At 32.2% G+C, this 22,931-nt stretch overlaps 1 protein-coding gene across 3 annotated transcripts in view; it reads right to left on the bottom strand.

Moving 5' to 3' along the window:
• The window catches only part of LOC143056113 (uncharacterized), a 72,343-nt gene extending 50,063 nt beyond the window's left edge, over positions 1–22,280 (bottom strand). For 2 of the 3 annotated variants that reach the window (XM_076229195.1, XM_076229197.1), the window contains exons 1-14: positions 22,095–22,280; positions 18,458–18,589; positions 17,671–17,927; positions 16,838–16,967; positions 16,213–16,353; positions 14,776–14,844; positions 12,986–13,094; positions 12,342–12,461; positions 11,624–11,708; positions 10,662–10,827; positions 8,797–8,926; positions 7,753–7,843; positions 4,069–4,162; positions 3,319–3,380 (exon numbers count right to left, since the gene is read on the bottom strand). In XM_076229195.1, the coding sequence (XP_076085310.1) occupies positions 3,319–3,380; positions 4,069–4,162; positions 7,753–7,843; positions 8,797–8,926; positions 10,662–10,827; positions 11,624–11,708; positions 12,342–12,461; positions 12,986–13,094; positions 14,776–14,844; positions 16,213–16,353; positions 16,838–16,967; positions 17,671–17,927; positions 18,458–18,557 (1,554 nt within the window). In that variant the 5' untranslated portion in view covers positions 18,558–18,589; positions 22,095–22,280. The remainder of the gene's footprint in view (positions 1–3,318; positions 3,381–4,068; positions 4,163–7,752; positions 7,844–8,796; positions 8,927–10,661; positions 10,828–11,623; positions 11,709–12,341; positions 12,462–12,985; positions 13,095–14,775; positions 14,845–16,212; positions 16,354–16,837; positions 16,968–17,670; positions 17,928–18,457; positions 18,590–22,094) is intronic. The other variant, XM_076229196.1, reaches the window with a different exon arrangement.
• Between the last annotated feature and the right edge of the window lie 651 nt (positions 22,281–22,931).

Raw genomic sequence — 22,931 nt, 5'->3', positions numbered from 1 at the left:
ATAAAACTTGCGCAACTGACATAAAGATCATAAAATATTTCCATACACCAAATATAGATGACCTATGGCATATAGTATTAGATAAAAAGACCAAAACTCAAAAACTTAACTTTGACCACTGAACCATGAAAATGAGGTCAAGGTCACATGACATCTGCCCGCTAGATAGGTACACCTTACAATCATTCCATACAACAAATATAGTAGACCTATTGCATATAGTATGAGAACCAGGTGCTCCGCAGGGCGCAGCTTTATACGACCGCAGAGGTCGAACCCTGAACAGTTGGGGCAAGTATGGACAAAACATTCAAGCGTGATACAGCTCTGAATTTGGATTGTGATCAAATTTTTGACATTACATGGTTTTTTTTACACAAAACAAATGTCAAGATTTTACAAATCAATTAAAGATTTCTTCTTATTTAAATCTAAAATTAAATAGTTGACACAGCATAGGTTTCTGACACAGAATGAATGTGGTCTAATGAACTTAAAAGTTTTTTTTTTGCCTTTGAGCAATTCACTATGCTGTTGAATATTAATCCTCTCAAAAAAATGTTTGAAGAAATTTTCTTTTTATTTATGAAATCTGAAATGAGAAAAATTTAAACCCCCCCCCCTTTTTTTCACATCCCCGTTTCCCTTTTTCCAAAACTTATATCAATTCAAATTTCTAATGGAGTTTGCAACAATAACTACTCTTTTAAATACATCATAAAATATTAAAATGTAAAATAAAGTGCTTGTTATCACTGAATGGTAAAGATTGGTTGGTAGTAAAAGTGAATATACATTGTTTATTGTATAAAACAATAAAAAAAACTTCATCAGTAACATTTTATATTGGCAAATTTCCAATGAAGTTATTTACATAAAGTTATTGGCAAATAAAAATAGAAAATGACATCATAGTCATGTCTGGCAAATTTCCAACATACATTATCTAAAACATTTTAGATAAGATAAGGAAAAAAAGCTTCATCAGCAACATTTTATATTGGCAAATTTCCAATGAAGTTATTTACATAAAGTTATTGGCAAATAAAAATAGAAAATGACATCATAGTCATGTCTGGCAAATTTCCAACATATATTATCAACTACTATTCTATACAAAGAAAGATAACTCCAATTGAAAATTAATTGCTATTGCACAATATTGTGCAATTAGATATTTCTTGCTATTGTGCAATACTGTGCAATTGAAAATTTCTTGCTATTGCACAATACTTGATATGGAATCCTGATTTGGACCAACTTGAAAACTGGGCCAATAATCAAAAATCAAAGTACATATTTAGATAAAGCATATCAAATAAGCCCAAGAATTTAATTTTTGTTAAAATCAAACTTAAATTAAATTTGGACCCTTTGGACCTTAATGTAGACCAATTTGAAAACTGGACCAAAAATTAAGAATCTACATACACAGTTAGATTTGGCATATCAAAGAACCCATTTATTCAATTTGATGAAATCAAACAAAGTTTAATTTTGGACCCCCATTTGGACCAACTTGAAAACTAGGCCAATAATTAAAAATCTAAGTACATTTTTAAATTCAGCATATCAAAGAACCCCAAGGATTCAATTTTTGTTAAAATCAAACTAAGTTTAATTTTGGACCCTTTGGACCTTAATGTAGACCAATTTGAAAACGGGACCAAAAATTAAGAATCTACATACATAGTTAGATTCGGCATATCAAAGAATACCAATTATTCAATTTTTGATGAAATCACACAAAGTTCAATTTTGGACCCTTTGGGCCCCTTATTCCTAAACTGTTAGGACCAAAACTCCCAAAATCAAACCCAACCTTCCTTTTATGGTCATAAACCTTGTGTTTAAATTTCATAGATTTCTATTTACTTATACTAAAGTTATTGTGCGAAAACCAAGAATAATGCTTATTTGGGCCCTTTTTTGGCCCTTAATTCCTAAACTGTTGGAACCAAAACCCCCAAAATCAATCCCAACCTTCCTTTTGTGGTCATAAACCTTGTGTCAAAATTTCATAGATTTCTATTTACTTATACTAAAGTTATTGTGCGAAAACCAAGAATAATGCTTATTTGGGCCCTTTTTTGGCCCTTAATTCCTAAACTGTTGGAACCAAAACCCCCAAAATCAATCCCAACCTTCCTTTTGTGGTCATAAACCTTGTGTCAAAATTTCATAGATTTCTATTCACTTAAACTAAAGTTATAGTGCGAAAACCAAGAAAATGCTTATTTGGGCCCTTTTTGGCCCCTAATTCCTAAAATGTTGGGACCAAAACTTCCAAAATCAATACCAACCTTCCTTTTGTGGTCATAAACCTTGTGTTAAAATTTCATAGATTTCCATTCACTTTTACTTAAGTTAGAGTGCGAAAACTAAAAGTATTCGGACGACGGACGACGACGCCGACGCCAACGTGATAGCAATATACGACGAAAAATTTTTCAAATTTTGCGGTCGTATAAAAACAGACCAAAACACAAAAATTTAACTATAACCACTGAACCATAAAAATGAGGTCAAGGTCAGATGATACCTGCCAGTTGGACATGTACACCTTACTGCCCTTCCATACACCGAATATACTAGCCCTATTGCTTGTAGTATCTGAGATATGGACTTGACCACCAAAACTTAACCTTGTTCACTGATCCATGAAATGAGGTCGAGGTCAAGTGAAAACTGTGACAGACATGAGGACCTTTCAAGGTACGCACATATCAAATATAGTTATCCTATTACTTATAATAAGAGAGAATTCAACATTACAAAAAATCTGAACTTTTTTTTCAAGTGGTCACTGAACCATGAAAATGAGGTCAAGGACATTGGACATGTGACTGACGGAAACTTCGTAACATGAGGCATCTATATACAAAGTATGAAGCATCCAGGTCTTCCACCTTCTAAAATATAAAGCTTTTAAGAAGTTAGCTAACACCGCCGCCGCTGCCGTAGACGCTGCCGCCGCCGTAGCCGCCGCCGGATCACTATCCCTATGTCGAGCTTTCTGCAACAAAAGTTGCAGGCTCGACAAAAATATTACAGTCATTCCTTAAATAAATAATTGGCTTTATCAGTCGTTCCACTCTCTATATTACTCTGTTCAGCTCTTTATATTATTCCGTATTACTGCTTTGTGACGTCAAATATATTGACCCGGCTGATATTGCAAAATATCAGCTGCTCGACTTAATATGAATGCTTTTTTATCTCGTTCGCAGCCATTTCTCTACAAAAAGCTTCATATTATGTCTCTCAGCTGATATTTTATGATATCAATATGCAGACAACCTAAAAATCAGTACATACCTGTCTCTGTGTACCAAGGAATTGACATTTTATCAAACCAGACTCCATTATCAGCAAAGCATCTAAAAAAAACAATACTACTATTGAAATTCATTCTATTTTGAATTTACCTTTTTTTAGAGCAAGCATTTACAAATCATTGAAAAAAATCACTGGTTTTGCACAAACATATTAACTTGCTTATTAAAAATAGCTAAAATGGTAAAAGAAAATTTTTCAATTTTATGAAATTTACTTTCACTCTTTGTGCTTTTAAAAGTTGTTAAAAATAAAAAAAATATATGAAACCTATGTTTTTCATATCGAAAAGTTATCAAGAGTTGCCTCCAATATACAACAATATTAAAAAAAAAAAACATTTATTATGTTTTCTCTCAATTTATCAAAGATCAACCAAGTAAATTCAATTCATATAATTGACATATATATAAAATTGTTTATCCCATAACTTTAACTGAAATGCAAATGAATTAAAACTAGGCAATGGTTGTAGTTTGTTGATGTGGTTCATAAATGTTTCTTATTTCTCGTTTTTTATAGTTAAGACCGTTGGTTTTCCCGTTTGAAGGGTTTACAATAGACATTTTTGGGGCCCTTTATAGCTTGCTGTTTGGTGTGAGCCAAGGCTACGCGTTGAAGACCGTACTTTGACCTATAATAATTTTTCCCTTACCAATTGCGACTTGGATGGAGAGTTGTCTCATTGGCACTCATACCGCATCTTCTTATATCGATGAAAAATTAACTTACCAAATGCCAGAGATGCAGGATAAAAGTGTTGTTCTGGTGGCAGAGGAGAGGTGTTGATAAATTTACTCAAGCTGTTTGTCAAGATGTGTACAGCCTGTAAATAAATATAGAAATTAAGAAACTACAGTGTGCATCTATCTTTGCAATTGTTGAACATAAAATGTGAGCTTTAATATTTGCCATATTTACTTATCCTGTCGCAATTTTCTAAATAACAAAATCTTCACAAAAATTTCTGAATTAACAGTACTTATTTTTTGAAAATGGATTATCAAACAAGAATATGAGTTAAATAGTCGAGCTCACACTGTTTTTATGGCCAATGAATTCAGAAATTTGGGTAAAAAATCTTAATTTGGTTTAAATTCATTCCCGTCAGACACGTGGCAATGTCCAGTAATAAATGGTTTGGTCCAGTAAAAGTTCATTTATTACTGGACCAAATGACCAAGTGTAGCTGTAGGAATTTTGTAATAGTCATATTGTAAAAGACTGCTAAAACACTGACTGGACATATACTGGACCAAAAGACCACTGCGGTCCCAAATACCTTTGGGACCTCTGGGTTTATAGTAAATAAAAGTTCACATCCTGATGAGTACATGTTCTTAGTTTCATTTTTCCGTTTTATCAAAATAAAAATGGTGGACTCAATAATTTTTTTTCAAAAGTTAATGTTTTTTTTTTAATTGTTATGAAGCACAAATAATCTAAATTTCTCTATGAGATAAGCTCTATTCATTGCACTGTTTTTAATTTCTGGACAATGTTTTCATTAACAGTCAGGATTCTACTTCGTCAAAATTTCCTCCCCATTACGCCAGTTCATTTTCACAATCGTAGAAATGGAAGCCATTGTAGGGACGACGAGCTACCAATTTTGCTCTTGGAAACCGATAAATTTATCCACATTGCACCATTACGATCCTTATATGTCAGTTGTATTTTAAAAGACAAATGTATCAACTAGCTATAAATGAGCATCAGTTAATGATCTTGTCTGCATTGATTCAACTTAAAACTATTGTCTGATCGGTTGTCAGGTGGAATTTTCAAAAATTCATAAACATTAAAAAAAATTCTAATTAAATATTTCGTGGAAGGGCAGACTAGATTTTTTTAGACTATAAACCCTAGTTATCACACACAAAAAATTACAATTTTTCGAAGATATGCATTTTCATCATCCAACTTGAAAGACTGTCCTCAAGTACTTTCAGTAAAAAAATAGCTATTCGAACACACCTACTCTGTTTTGTGATTCATTAGTGAGTACTGTGATTTTTTTTATGTTATAAAGTCAACCTGTAGCTTTGATATATAAAAATGATAGAATCTGAAGCAAGATGATGTATGAAATATTCTTGCTTTGTACGATATCAAGACAAAATATTCAACTCAAACACACCCTAACATAAAAAGGTGCACTCGATTTTCTCTTTTCGATACAATTGTTACCCATTTTTTGAATTCTTTTCTTGAATCACACAATGGAAGGGCAGACAAGAAAATTACTGAACTAATAGATTGATATGTTTTCCGTCCATGGTAATTTTATTTTAAAAATCGGAGGTTATGCATTTTCTACATCCAACTTGAAAGATACCCATGTCATTGACTTGATATCTAATTGTTCTGCTTAACTATGTACTAAATAAATTGAAAACTTATGCAAATGGTGTTTTTAAAATAAAACACTTCGTAATTGAGAAGAAAATTGTAATTTTGTTTGTTTCTATTAACTTTTAAAATTTTTGTCACTATCAGGGTTTCCCCTGGGTCAATTATTTTTTTCACCACCTCTTTCGCCAAAACAATATATTTTTCGCCACTTTATTATTTTTTTCGCCAAGTAACATAAATTCATTTTTCGTTTAAAATTCACATTTTTTTCTACCCTCCCCCTTTCCCTCCTTCCCTTAAATAAGATGATTTCGCCCTTTTGTACTAAGAAGTGGTTTTTACAACAAAACAAAAGCTTTTATCACATGAAATTAATCCCTTATTTCATGTGAAGTCATTACGTTGAAGGATTACTCTCATTCGAGGGTTTGTTCCCAACCTTTTGGATGTACTTCTTCATAACGACAGTTTTCTTTTCTTGACCATCATAAATGAAAAAGTTGATACGTCAAACTATGCTTGAAACCGTGACGTCTGTCACTCAAACGTTAAATCGGAGATTTTTCTTGGTTTTGAACAATTTTCGTCACAACAACAGCTTTCTTTTCTAAACTGTCTTTAAAAGGAGAGAAGACGTCAAACGTTTGCTTCAAACACGTGCGTCACAAAGTGGTAAATAAATTCTGTATGTGACATTTAGTGGAAGCCATTTAACCATATCATTTTGTCAAACAATTCAATCAACACCTTTATTAATTAGTCCTTTGTTGTCGATAGCTATAAAATGCAATCAGCTGATTATTGATTTTCTGTCCAAATCTTAATGAGGTCAAGGTAAATTCCGAGTATTGTCTGATCCGGTAAAGTCCGAGAAACTCGAAAAAAATAAAATAAACAAGATGGAAGAAAATAAATCGTTATATATATTTCTTTCGCCAAATTCTTTTGCAAATGATGAATTTTTATCGCCACAATTATTATTTTTTCGCAAATTGCCAGCGGAAACCCTGGTCACTATAGCAAACATTACAGTAAACATTTCATGCCTTCTCTAACAAAGAGCTTCGATTCTTTTGTTCTATTTCAACCGGGTTTCCGACTGTTAAGACAAAAAGATCAGCAATTTAAAACTAGCAATTCAATCTGGCACAAGCAAATCATAAAATTGAGAATGGAAATGGGGAATATGTCAAAGAGACAACAACCCAACCAAAGAGAAGATTACTTGCTAAATGACAACAATGGGTCTTTAACACAGCAAGACAAGCCCTCACCCGGAGGTGGGCCTCAGCTGGACCCTAAATAAAAATGTGTACTAGTTCAGTGAAAAAGAACTTCATACTAAACTCCAAAACACAAGTGAACTAAAATTAAAAAAGATACAAGACTAACAAAGGCCTGAGGCAACTGACTTAGGACAGGGGAAAATCCAACGGGGTTAAACATACTATGAGATACCAACCCTCACCTATACCTCTAACCAATGTAGAATAAACGAACACACAGTATACATATGTTGTGTACAAGTTGTAATTTTGTACAAATTATAATTTGAACAGATTTTTTGTACAAATTATCAGTGTTTTATGACCTGCTGAACACAGATGGATGATGCAATCACACAGTCTTTCATTTCGCATATTTCTGTCTTATTTTCACAACTTAATGATACAGTTTAATATTGAGCATTGATACAAAAACATTATAAGACAACAAATTGACTTGATATGGATATGAATATGGTATTAGAAAAAAATAAAATTAGAATTTAAACCATTCAGGTATCCTCATTTCCAGTTTGAAGACAAGGAGAATAGCACTAAATGTTAGGTTGAAGTCTATAAATTTGAATTAAAAACATTACACTGGTACATTTTAGAAGATAAACCTGTATCACCTGTTGCAAGAAGGTATGTGTTAAAAAACATATAACTTGTACAAAAACCCTGTACAAATTATAAAATTTTTCTACACATAGCAAATCATGTCTTTTTTCAAAATTTTGTGTTTCTGGGTTGATGTCTTATTGATGTTTACATCCCTCATGTTACAAAAACTTACCAATAATTCGTCATGTGCTGAGTTGCCGACAGCTTCGTCAAGAGAGTGTATAGATAAATATGAACAAGTGGCCAGGTTACCTCCAACACCCCTGTAATCAATTAAATCAATCACAATCAATTACATATGTTCTTTCCTAATGATACAATATATAGTGGGTTACTACCACATATATATATGTAACTTGGCTGATTAACTCACAAAAGGAATCAATGTCCAAAGGAGTTATACGTAAATTTAAAACACACCATGAATTTATGTTTAAAAAAAACCCCACTTTTGATGGTTTTACTTATTTACAGCAAGTTTGTGGGTAATTTAAAGGTATAGTTAAGTATGACAGTTTTTTTAAACAAATGCAATTTTTTAAAGTGTACATTATCATGTCATTTTTCATAGTGAAAAAGAAATTATCAATTTACTTCCCAAAAAACATAATGTATGTAATAAAATATGTCGAGACACCCATTTTATATATTATATTCATGCACTTTTGTTAAATGAGGTAGCAAATACCATTTTAAATCTTCGGTTTGACTCATTTGTGGATTTATAAACACACAAAATACATCACTCTATAACAGCATACTTTTTGGGACCACTGAGGCTGTTCCAATAATAATGGGAATTATAGGCAAATTGCATACATCTATTAAAGCTATATTTCAGTTCAATATAAATCAAGGTGGTACCCAACACCTTCACTAAAATTAATTTTGCTGTTTAATTTTCATAAAGTTTTGACAAAGTATTCACTTTGACCCTTTGACAAATATATAAAAATTTCAAAACATTTGAACCAACCATTTTATCAGAAAATTACACTGGTTCTATAGCAGTTTGAAAATCACTAATTTTGATCATTCAGGAGCTTAATATTCCCTTTGAAACACAGTGTAATTAAAACGTTTAGCTGATTTTACAGAGTTATCTCCCTGTAGTGTTAGGTACCAGCTTCATGTAGTTATTGAAGAAATTATTCTTGTCTACAGCTATAAACTTCAGTTCTTTTTTTTATTGTGTATATTTTATCCGTACAGCTACCTGAGAGTAGCTGGCATCTGAGCATGATACCATCTGTTCATATCAAACACTGCCATTTGGTAAGTCTTCTGACTGCTTTCTGTTGACTCCCAAACAAAAAGACAGCGACTCAAATCAGGTCCATGAACACCTGAAAAAATGTCCACACAATGTCATATATTATAAGACTACTTGAAAGTGGGGTCATTTTTTCATACATAAAGTCACAGTATAAACAAACTTGTTTTATCATTTAAACAGCATTCACATCAAAATATTTCATACTTTTTTATAATTTTTAAAAGATGTGAAATGAAACATTAAAAATAAAATGATTTTAATGATATATAATTACAAATTTCTCAGAAATCAGCCACACTTCTTCATATTTAAGTAGAAAAATACAAACTTGAAGTTTAGTAAAAAGTATTTTGCTATACAGTAATAATGAAACATTGAAATACAAAAACATTGCAATAGGATTATCAGAAACCAAAAACCTCACCAAAACTCTTCAAATATAGATAACAGTGACAAAAGTAATGAACAGTTTGTTAAATATCATTAGTATTTTTATACATACTGAAATATGTTAAACAAGAATGTGTCCATCTTACACGGATGCCCTAATCGCACTATCATTTTCTATGTCCAGTGGATTGTGAAATTGGGGTCAAAACTGTTCTTTGGAATTTAAATTGGAAGGATCATATCACAGGGAACATGTGTACTAAGTTTCAAGTTGATTGGACTTCAATTTTATCAAAAACTACCTTGACCAAAAACTTTAACCTGAAACTTGCACTATCATTTTCTATGTTCAGTGGACTGTGAAAATGAGGGAAAATCTCTAATTTGGCATTAAAATTAGAAAGATCATATCATAAGGAACATGTGAACTAAGTTTCAAGTTGATTGGACTTCAACTTCATCAAAAACTACCTTGACCAAAAACTTTAACCTGAAGCAGGACAAATTGATGCACAGACCAGAAAACATAATGCCCCTCTACTATCAAAGGTGGGGCATAAAAACCATTAGCCTACCTACCTACCCTATTTTTTTCTGGATGGTAGCAGGAAACAAGACTTTATTTTTTTTGGGCCTTAACAGCAAGATATTTAATACTTTTTGTTGTAAAACGTTTAAAAATATTCATTGAACATGTTGAATGAAACATTTAAAATTTCAAATGATTTTATTAACATAAAATTAAAAATTTCTCAGAAATTGACCATGCTTCTTCAGATTTTGATAGACAAATATAAACAGGAAGTTTGGTGAACAGTTTTTGCTATACAGTAGGATTGAAACGGTGAAATATTAATACATTGCCATAATTTTCACAAACAAAAACCTAACAAAAAGTCTTCAAATATAGGTCACAGTGAACAAAGTGTTGAACAGTTTGTTATAAAATATCGTTGGTATTTTTATATATATTGAAATATGGAAAACAAGAATGAACACTATCATTTGCACTATCATTTTCTATGTCCAGTGGACAGTGAAATTAAGGTCAAAACACTACTATGGCATTAAATTTAGAAAGATCATACCATAAGGAACATAAATATATGTACTATTAAAGTTTCAAGTTGATTGGACTTCAACTTCATCAAATCAAAACTCTTATTAGGCATTAAAACGAGAAAGATTATATACTTCATCAAACTTTAACATGAAGTGGGACAGACAGATGGACAAACAAACAGGCACACAAACCAAAAACCATAATGCCCCTAGGTCAAAGGTAGGTGGGGCAAAAAAATCAAACTAAACAAAAAACTTTACAAAATTAAGTCACAGATAGGCAGACAATGTCAGTATCATCTGCTGATTGACAGAAACTGGACATTTAAGTCACAGATGAAAAAATTTCTTACTTTCTTCAAAAGATTCCTCCTCCTGGAGTTTGGCAGGAGGTTTGTAGTTTGGATCTTCTAATGTATATCCTGTGATGGCTCTGCTGGAGACTGTTGTATTAGACGCACCATTGAACAAGTTAGCAGTCATTTCAAGGTCAAATCTCAAACTGACAGAGGTCAATTCCTGAAATAAAAAATAGCAAACTATACTTTTATTGTTGGCACCTATTATAACCTTAAAACAAACTGCATTTGTATGAACCTGTTCTAAGTCAGAAATATGCTGTCAATTGATATTGTAGTTTTTAAGTGTTTCTTCTTTCTTGTTTTTCATATAGATTAGACTGTAGGTTTTCCTATTTGAATGGTTTTACACTACCATTTTATAGCTTGCTGTTCAGTGTGAGGTAAGGCTCTGTGTTGAAGGCTGTACTTTGACCAATAATGGTTTACTTTTACAAATTGGGACTTGGATGGAGATTTGTCTCATTGGCACTCATGCCACATCTTCTTATATCTATATCTTATGTTTATTTAACTGCAAGCAGTAGAAATATACTTCAAGGTGACATGTGAGCTCTTTGTTGATGTTTCTTATGAACTCATGGCTCACCATATAAACCTACCTTTTCATGGAATTTAAGGGGCAGTATTGAACATTTGTGAACCAACTGCTCCAGTTCTAATCTTAATAATATCCCTTAGAGCCTATGCCTTTAATCTTAATCTGAATTAATCTAGCAAAAATTCTTTATTAACTCAGAGATCACCATATAAACCTACCCTTTCATGGAATTTTAGGGCAATAATGAACTTTTGTGACCCTACTGCTCCGATCATATCCCTTAGAGCCTTTAATTTTAATTCTAATCTTAATTACCCTGTGTGGACTTTATACATTGCTCCGATCTTAATAATATCCCTTAGAGCCTTTAATTTGAATTCTAATCTTAATTACCCTGTGTGGACTATATACATACCTCATAAAAAGCACCATAATTACTATACCAAGTCTTCTTGTTGTAAGCTAATTGATACAGAGCTGCAGATGATATTGTCTCTTCACTGAAAACAAAATTCATGAATAAGCCTAGTCTTTAAAAAAATCAAATAATAAAAACAAGAACCCGCCAAATTTCATGTTTTAAACATGCTCCCAATCATAATCTAATGTAATGGAGAATAGGAAAAAGGTTTCTGACAGATCAGTAAGAACACTCACACTTTACACCTGACAACATTTTTAACTATTGACCAAATTATGAAGTCGTTCTGTTCAGTTATACTGAAATATGGGTGGTGAAATTACTTAAAATCATTCATCATATTAAAACTATTCAAATTGTGTTGTTAGGGTGTTATCTCCCTTATGTTATTCCCACATCTCAATATCATAACATAATTTTAATAAACATGATAAAATAGCTACCTAGAGGTGTACATACCCATCAACAATGGACACACACCCATATATACAACAAGGGAAGTTTTAAACATTGTACAGATTCTACAATTGTGAAATTTTTAAATTGTACCAAAATTCTTTTAAAACTGATTTTTAGTTTAAGATAAAAAAAAAATCTTCCCAAGGAATAGTAAATATTAATCATGAACAAACGAGAAAAGGGTGTTTCCATCAAATTGGCTTCAATGAGACAGCAAACCAGCAACACACAAGAACATAAAGCCTTTACTTACTCTTCAGTATCACAACCTCTGATAATCCATAGATAACAGAAGTTTTTAGGATCATTTTCTGGTTCCTGGTAAGCCACATGTAGGACTGATCCACTGTCTTCCTCAACTCTCGAACTATATCTGAAAAGATCAAATATAAACTATGTTTTACTAACCATTAGTAATTTGAATATCATCATATCTAAATATGGAAATTCATTTGATTGGAATCCCTTAATAGATTGGATATATATATATTTCTTTATTTATATACTATCAATTTATAAGTCTTTTAAATATGTTAAAAAGCTTGTAATTTTGAAATAAAGTAGCAAACATGCTTAAAAATCTTTGAAAAGCAACTTGAGAGAATATTTTTCTAATCTATAAATGTGGATATAAGCAAAAATTTCCACGTTACAACAATAATAAGTCACCAACCAACCCACCCTACATAATAAGAGTAGCAAACATCATTAAAACCCAAATTTAATTGAGAGAATATTTTCCTTATTTATATAAATCTGGATATTAGCAAAAATTCTCTTTAATTTTCAACAATAACAAGTCACCAGACAACCAACCCTACATGGAGATTCTTTTTTCAAGCCTTCAAAAAATTAACCTTAACAGCACTATCACTTGCTATTGCTCATACAACTTACTCTAAGACAGGTACATTTAGCTTCCACAACTGGTAACTTCCAAAACTAAACCCTATAACTAGTGTCCCTATCTGTGGTATATACTTTAAACATGTTACTATAACGTCACCTGAAATATATAATATAAATATTCTCTGTCAAAGTGGTAGTCAGTTCTTTATTTAAGGAGGTAGACCTAGGTTAAGGGAAATTACTCTTTAAATCATTAGTATGTTTGTGTCAACTATTTTCAAAAATATATTCTAAGCTTCTAGGTTACATAGATTATTTTCAATCTGTTTCAGGTGAATGCTTAAAATACATTGATGAACTTGACTTTTACAAACGCTTAACTGATTTAAAGAGTTATCTCCCTGAACCAAGGTCTACCACCTTAAGGTGACACATAACACTACAGGGAGATAACTCTATAAAAATCAGCTTAACGTTTCAATCATGTGGTATTGATAAGGTAATAATAAGCTTTGCAAGATCAAAATTAAGTATATGTCAAACTGCTATGTTTTCAATAAAAAAAAATCTGTGAAAGTGTGTGATTGAAGTTTTTTGAATTTTTTATATTTTTGTCAAAGGATCAAAGTAAATATTATGTCAAAATTTTATGAAAATCAAATGAGACAAATCAATTTTAATTCGAGGTGGTTGGTACCACCTTAATATCTTGAAATTATTTGATATAATTCCACCTCATGTAATAATTGTGTCTTTTGATGATATTTTTTACCTATTTCTATGTATTGAGATTTTTTCTCTGCTGGGGTATTTGTCATTAGGGAATTCCATGTGCCAGGGTATTTGCTAGCAAATACCATGGCAGATGGGGAATACCATGTCTAAAAATAACCCAATGAATTATTTCTATTCTAATATGACAAATTTTTGGTCATTCTAAATATACAGTTTCAGATGAAATATTTAGGATAAAAAGTATCATTATTGAATTTGGAGCGAATGACGTAAAATTTCCGCAAATCTGTACTTTTAATGACGTCATAAATAAAACTCAACGGAAACGCATTGTCAACCGGTCATACACATAAAACTGGAATCCACTTGTATTACACTTCACTGAAACTGATGAACAAAGTGTAGTAGTCAGCCAAGAACCAGCTCATCATAAACAGAGAGATATATATATGGTCAGTGACTGTTCATAAAAAAAGAAAGGATTATACGGCCAATGCAATTTGACTGTGCAAATAGCACAGCTGCAGTGCTTGTAAATTTTAATGGATCCACCCACAATTATTAGTACCAAAGAAAATAAATGAATCGACCCACAATTATTAGTACCAAACAAAATAATTGAATTCACAGTAAACTTTCTCATTTAATACTTCCTGCTGGTTTTAAACATTTTGAAAATTTAGTTGAAATATATCTCTCCTTTCTATAATTTTGATAGATCTAAAATATAACTGTCGAAATTATATTAGCTGCCCAATTTCTGCACACATTTGGGGGTAAAAGCAAAGTCTTGTCGTGTTAGAATAATGTGTCATGATAGGGTAATGTGTCATTCTGCAGAAAGTTACCCTGCTAATTGCATGTTATAAAATGCTAGTCTAGCATGTTCGAATTCGTATTCTTTAAGATGTTATTCAAATATGCAAGTGATATTTGCCACTGGACTTTAAACAACAATTCATTAAAATCTGAGACTGATTGCTAAAATGCTTTCATACATGTACATATTTTTGTTTAGGGCCCAGAATTGTTTGTCCTAACATGTTGTTGGTAATAATATCAATCAATCTATCTATCTGTCCATCATACAACATTAAACTCACTTGGATTAAAAGACTTCAGTTCTGTGCCATCGCATCTTCTATATTTAAATAAATTGCCATGAGATTCTTCTGAAATGGAATTGATAGATACAAGAAGATGTAGTATGAGTGCCAATGAGACAAACCTCCATCCAAGTCACAATTTGTAAAAGTAAAACATTATAGGTCAAAGTAAGGTCTTCAACACGATGCCTTGGCCCACACCGAACAGTAAGCTTTAAAGTGGCCCATATAGGACTATTAAAATATATTTGTCATAACAGCAGAACTATATCCCTCTAACATGTTTAACCCCGCCACATTGTATGTATGTGCCTGTCCCAAATCAGGGGCCTGTAATTCAGTGGATGTCGTTTGTTTATGTGTTACATATTTGTTTTTCGTACATAAATAAGGCCCTTAGTCATGTTAGTTTACTCGTTTGAATTGTTTTACATTGTTTTATCGGGGCCTTATATAGCTGACTATGGGGTATGGCCTTTGCTCATTGTTGAAGGCTGTATGGTGACCTATAGTTGTTAATGTCTGTTTTATTTTGGTCTTTTGTGGATAGTTGTCTCATTGGCAATCATACCACATCTTCTTTTTTATATTTAAATTCATTTGTCATAACAGCAGGGCTATTCAAATTTATTTGTCATAACAGCAGGACTATTCAAATTTATTTGTCATAACAGCAGGACTATTAAAATTTATTTGTCATAACAGCAGGACTATTCAAATTTATTTGTCATAACAGCAGGACTATTCAAATTTATTTGTCATAATAGCAGAAACCATTCAAATGTTATACAATTTTCATGCAATGGGACTTTTCAATTAGAACTGATTAAAACAGTTGTCTGTATGTCAAAATTATACATGAGGAAGTCTTGAAGTGATTTATCAGAAGTCCATCTTTGTGTTTATATCAAACCTTAACTTCAACTAAATAATATCATCATGTGTAAGCATCTCCCGAAAACTTTTACAAAAGCCATGAGTTCTGTTTATAGTTTTATTGTGTCTTTTTTATTTTCATTTGATATGTGTACTGTAAACCAACTTATTTCATGTATTTTCGCGGATATTTTATTTAAACCAACTTATTTTCGCGGATACTTTATTTAAACCAACTTATTTTCGCGGATACTTTATTTAAACCAACTTATTTTCGCGGATACTTTATTTCGCATTTTACCCTTTTTAGTACACTTCGTTGCTACATGTATTTAACTTCGCAATTTTTGAATTAACTTGTCGTAGTTTAATAAGTTATGATCCACGTTTTACATATTTGCGACGATTTATACTCGCGAAAAATAAATCGCTCGCGAAAATAAATCGCTTGCGAAAATAAGTTGGTTTACAGTATTTGTTTCCTATGACACAATATCTCAGTAAACTTTAAAATGTGTCTATGCAGCAAGAATCAAAAGTCATTATTCTGAACTTTACCATCTAATACAAGACAAAGGTGATTTCTTTTAGCAATAGCTTGTCTACGCCGATCTGCCGTGTCTCTTGATCTCGGAGTAATGTACTGTAACTTGGAAGGCATTACCTCATCTGAATGAATGTTCTCATCCATACACATATCTGAAAAAAAATGGATGTAATGTAAATTCAGAATCTTTTATTGTGTGCATTTATTTTTTGCGATTTTGTCATTTTAGACTAAAGTGTGATTTTAAGTTTTGCCATATTGAGAAAAAAATCCTGTTTTAATTCACATAAAAAATTTCAAAATGCTAGTTTAAATTATTGCGATTATAACCCTGCCACATTTTTAGCAAAAAATAAAAACATTGCAATAATTTCTGAATTTCCAGCAACAATGAGCAATATCCGTCTACAACAATATCCACAGATATATAGTTTTTCAATGAAATAAACATTATCATCAGATTATTTAATTTTTGTATTTGAAAATTAAAACTTTAGAATCTTGTGATAGTGTTTATAGAAATGCACTTTCCATTTTACCCAGCTGCAGTGCACACAATTAAAATTAATCATCCTCTTTAATGGTTTTAAAGTTATCAACACTCGTCCGAATCAAATAGCACAACTCTAGACTTACCTATTAAATAAACAATACCAGATATGGTCCCCACAGCAATTATTCCATCAAATAATCTTAGTTGGTCATTTAGAGCCCACATTGGAATAAAATCTCCTCCTACATTAGTGACAACCTCAACACTATTTATCTGAAAAATAGTATTAAATATGCATGTGAACTATAGCTATTTTTATATTATCCATTTCATTTGAAATCTGACGGAAAGTTGGCAATCATACTGCATCCCATTTTTATTTCCAAATCTACCATTCTTCATAATCTCAATAAAGATATACCACTCTTTACCAAATGAAATTCTTTTGTAACCTAGTGCACTTAAGATGGCTAATTTGAAATGGCACCCATCGCTGAGGGACTACAAATGTGGTCACAAGTTGTATTTTTCCATACACGGAAGATAATCAAAGTGCCATAATTAAGGATGTTCACTTGTCATGTTTTAGAATTTTTGTCAGATTTTCAAAATCTTCTCAATTTATCAATTTGAATGCCTTAAAAAAAATTGCCCATTAACTCCCATTTTTCTTTTTATAAATCTTATACATGTATAATGATAAGCCATCTGTCAAAGTCCTATAAAAATTTAAATCATTTTTTAATAGTTTTTGAAGACTTAAACTTGTCAATGATAAAGCTGAAAAGTGAAGAGAGACCATTTACCCACCAAAATTTCAATGGCTAATATCTCGTAAACAAGCATATTGACCTATATATTTTTTTTGCTCTTTTAATTCCTTTTTTAATCCCCTATCAATATTAACTAGTGTTTTGAAAAGCTTATCATTTTGAAACTGAGAAGCATCTGCGAAATCCCTTAAAGTCCTACTTACCTTGTGAGGTATTTCAATGACCTTGCTCAATCTTGAGCTCTGCATGTCTAGTACACCTAACATGCTCGTCTGTTGGGCATTGCATACTCCAACCAACAGTTTGGGACTGTTGCCGTAGCAATATTCCTTGACACAGGTGATGTAGCTGTGTGTGTCTTTGATAGTGACACCGAATGCCCATGCTGCTAAACGTCTCCTAGAGGTTGAATCTAGTACCTCTATCACTGGACCTCTGACTAACCACAAGAACTTTCCATCTATCAAATAAATAACAAGTATTGTACATATTGAAATAAGGAAACTCTACTGCATTTCACAGTTTCTGAATCTAAAGAATAATGGATATTTTTTTTGTTCATATCCCAATATGAAAATAAGGTCATAACATTGCTACATTGTTCAGGTCTTATTTAAAAAAAATGGATCACAGTAGTGTTTTTCAAATTGTTTTGTTAAAATTTAGGCAATTGGTTTTGTTTTGAATTGATCAAATTTTTTTGTTGGGCTTATTAAGCTTTAACTTTAATGTTTAGGTTTCTCTCATTATTGAAGGCTACATGTACACTGCAGCATATATTGAATATGTCCATTTATTTGAACTCTAGTAGACAATCATACCACATCTCCATATTTTTCTATACTGATTTATCATGTTTCATGAAAAAAAAATCTGATAACATACATCCCTAAATACATGTACCAACTATAAAAATTTAAGCAATGCGTATTATACACGACTGAATCAGTATAACATTTAACAATTCCAAGACAAAATCACCACAGTTACCTCTGCTTACTCCAGAAAATCCACCAACATCATAATCTGTAACACCATGATGAAAAGGAAGCAATGGTGATATATGGTGTGGGGTTACACCGGGTCTCATTCTGTTCCTATTGTATTGACATGTTGATCCTTCTATAAAAAGAGAAAACATGTTACATATATAGATATAGGAAGATGTGGTATGAGTGCCAATGAGACAACTCTCCATCCAAATAACACATGTAACAATTTATAAAAGTAAATCATTATAAATCAAGGTACGGTCATCAACACCAGGGAGCCTTGGCCCCGACCGAACAACATGCTATAAAGAGCCATAAAATTACTAGTGTAAAACCATTCAAACGAGAAAACAACGGTCTAATCTATACAAAAAACGAAAAACAAGAAACATGTATTAATTACATAAACAAACGACAACTACTGTACATCAGGTATATTGTTTAATCTATACTGTAAATTCAGAAATTATTGTGATGTTTTTATTATTGATCAAAATGGGACAGGGTTATATAATCGCAATAATTAAAACTCACATTTTTAATTTTTTTACATGAATCAAACAGGATTTTTCTGAAAAGGCAAAAATGAAAAACGCATTTTAGACTAAACTGACAATTGTTGAGATTATCGTGGGAACATAAAGTTCCAACTATTGTACATGTCTATTGTCGACGTAGTATTGTGACGTCGCCTTGGGCAGAAATACGTACTTGTATATTAAATGTAATGGCTGAACAGTTGTTGTAATATCGTTGCCTGAACTATCATCTATATTTAGAGTAGTCAACGCCTACCCAAACTTTCGTTTCCAATATTCTCAGGCAACATCTTAGAATAGCAAACTTTCTGGGACTCATATGAGTCGGCTGTACACCTTAACTTGTCACTTACAAATGTACAAAATTTCAATTACTTGAAAGCACAACTAGATCACGAAGCACTAGATTCTATAGCAGGGTTCGCACTAACAAATGTTAACTACGATGAAGCCGTAAATCTATTAATAGAGAGGTTCGGTCAACAAGACAAAATCATAAATGCATACATGCAGGCATTATTAGAAATCCCTTTGCCTAGAAATCAACCAACAAGCTTACGAAGTTTTTACGATAAAATGGAAAGTTACGTCAGGGGATTAGAAGCTTTAGGGCAGACACAAGAAACATACGGCACTCTACTTGTTCCAATTATTATGAGGAAATTACTCAGGGAAGTCAGACAACATCTCGCGCGAGAACATACAGTACACACAGAGAGGATGTAATCTCATACTCCCAACACTGATTCTGGTGTAACACAGTGTCACACTGTGAAACACAGATTTCCCCTCCCAAAAAACACCAAGTAATTACTCCCATCTGGGAGGGTTTTATGACCTGTTGATTGCAGGTAAAAGTAATAAAAATCAACAAAGCATGACTGCATGGTCATGACAGAGACACATAATTACATGTCAACTATTCTCTCACTTCTTCCTATTTTAATCATTTCCTATTTAGTTTAATTTTATTTCTGAAAGCTACTATAAAAAAGGTTAATGAAATGATTTTAAAAAATTATATATACAAAAAGTATTTTTAGATTTGAAATTTATTTACATTCTTTCATAATCTCATAATTAAGAATGGTAACTTGATATTTACAATAAGTTGTATTTATAGTCAGTTTAAACATATAGATATTAATATATAATACATGGTTTAAAAATAATAGTAATGATACCAAAAAAATGAATATAATAAAATAATGTAGATTAATTTCATACATATTATAGTTAAATAATCTTCATTTATTATTTAAATTTATCAAAATAAAATTGAATAAATTCAATTAAAATATATGTCTTTATTTTCTATTAATAATACTCCACTTACAGGTGATATTTTGTTTGTATGCTGAATATTTTTAATAAATAAAGTTGTGCAGGAATCTTTAATAAAATCGAACTATAATATATCTCTGATAAAATTTAACAAATCTCACACTTTTCATCATTTTTGTGACTGTCATTTAATGGCAGGAAACATAAGAAATGTTAATTGTACTACATCAACAACTAGTCAGTCTAGTGGCACACTTCAAAGGTAAACATAGCAATAAAAATCATGGTGTTGGGAGAAACCACACCAAGATAATAAACAATTAAAAAGTTTTAGGGAGGAATTACTCCAAGTTTCTCCCAATTTCCTCCCAAAATTTGTAGAGTGTTGCTGGAGTTTCCTGGTGTGACACCAAGTTTTTACACAGTGTAGGGAGTATGAGATTACATCCTCTCTGTGTGTACTGTAGAATACAAACTTGGGTAATACGGGACCTCCATAAAAGCATTTTAGATGAAATCAATATAATAGACGCAGGACAAAAGATAGAGTCGACAAACCATTTTCCCACAACATCGTCTTTCTTTGCTGGAGCGAAATTGGCAAAGTCAAAATCTTTCAAGAATAGAGACAAGACCTTGTGTGTTTTGTCATGAAATACATGCACCTACCCCGTGCAGAAAAATAACCGACACAGAATCCCGTATGATGATAGTAAAACGTGATAAGTTATGCTTTAACTGCCTCGGTAAACACAGAATAAATGAATGTTAATCTAAACACACATGTAGAAATTGTGGTAAGAAACACCATAGAAGCTTGTGTAATGCACGTCCAACAAACAACATATAACCAGTGAATGAGGTAAACCATAGAAACAGGGGTATAACCCAGCGCATACGAACTCCCACGCGAAAGATAACCAGAGCAGCAACCCGTCAAACCTGCCATCGACAAACGTTCATCTCGTAAATGACATTCATGATACAGAAGAAGATACTACCATTTTGTACTCTCAATCGACAGAATCGGGATCAAATGTACTTTTGAAAACCGCTGTATCTCAAGTAGGCTCGAATCAGCACTTTATCGATACGAATATTCTTTTTGATGAAGGAGCTCAAAGATTGTTTTTGACACAGAACTTAGCGAATAAACTCAATTTACAGACAGAAGGAACAGAGATAATACATTTATCAGCATTTGGAGGTGAAGAGAAAAACAGGAGACACTTAGAAAAGCCATTTTTATAAGGGATTCACCGTTCCACTTCCTGTGGCCCGGCCGGTACATTTTAGGGTTCAATAAAAGTACTCCGATCTCGGTGACAGGCAGTTCCGAACCCCGTAGCAGCCGATACACCAGTGAAAACTATTACAGAAGCAACAATATAAACATTTAGTTTATAAGGTAACCAGCTAAGCATATCCAAGCTATTTAAGGCACCACCATGCACTCCCATAAACTTGTTTGCTTTGATTATAGTGTATTACAAATATTCCATTTGTAGAATGTCAATAAATCATCATTGCAACTTTAACGGTTTGATTCTATAAAATCAGAGAACTCAGGAATAGTGATTCCCATGACAAATTATACCATAATTTATTTATCCCATCTTTGAAAACATTAAGAGCAGCGACTCTAGGCTCTAACAACATTACAAGTAAGTGAACATGCAAAATCCACATGTTTGACTTAAATCCTTAGGAAGCTCATTAGGTACCACCTTTCTCATACGTTTGTAGTTGAATTGTAAATAATTTTCTATAATTTGGAACCCAGTTTGCAGAAAATTTATTTTAGCTGTTTACCTAAATTGTGTCCGTCTCAACCACTGCTATAAATATTTTAATCTGTGTATGCTTGTTTATATTTTTCATGAGATAGGTGTACGAATTAACAGCTTACTTATGCGGTTTGTCTAAAATTTCAGATTTCAGATAACCGCCATCCAAAACAAATTTTGTACATGTGAAAAATTAAAACGAAGGGCGCTTGCGCAGTGAAACCGGATAAAAACAATGTTTTTGAAACTTTCTCGGAGAAAGAAATGAATCTCCGGAATGCGGAATGTGCATAATTTGAAAGTTATAACTGGGACTATTATCTATTATAATTAGTATAATAGTCCCAGGTTATATCAAATTATTGTTCATTAGTATATTAATATCATGTGTTTACCTTTAGACGCTTAAGTTTGTTTGTTTGTTTGTGTTCGCTGCAGGTTAACTCTTCCGATAATCGACCATTTTCCGACAGAAATCAACTGAAACTATGTTAAAGTTTTCAAGACAAAAGTCACGGCTCCGGTAAGCCTTTTTTAACTTCGCGCGGAACATTTTTGGAATCTGGAACAAATGAATATTCCTGATCATCCGACTCTTTAGACAATCAATATCTTCTTCAAGGAATAATTATAATTATAACAGGGGCGGATCAAGTCATTTTAAAAAGGGGGTTCCCAACCCAGAGTAAAGGGGGGTTCCAGCTATATGCTCCCATTCAAATGCAATGATCCGCCAAAAAAAGGGGGGTTCCAACCCCCGGACCCCCCTGGATCCGCCAATGGATATATATATGTCATATATATAGACTGAGAGTACAGAAAGTTCAAACAAGGAGTGACCTAACACACCAGCGATTTTTTT

This window comes from Mytilus galloprovincialis, chromosome 13 (assembly GCF_965363235.1).
Source record: "Mytilus galloprovincialis chromosome 13, xbMytGall1.hap1.1, whole genome shotgun sequence".
Classification (NCBI taxonomy): domain Eukaryota; kingdom Metazoa; phylum Mollusca; class Bivalvia; order Mytilida; family Mytilidae; genus Mytilus; species Mytilus galloprovincialis.
This window is presented reverse-complemented; position numbering and strand designations above follow the sequence as displayed.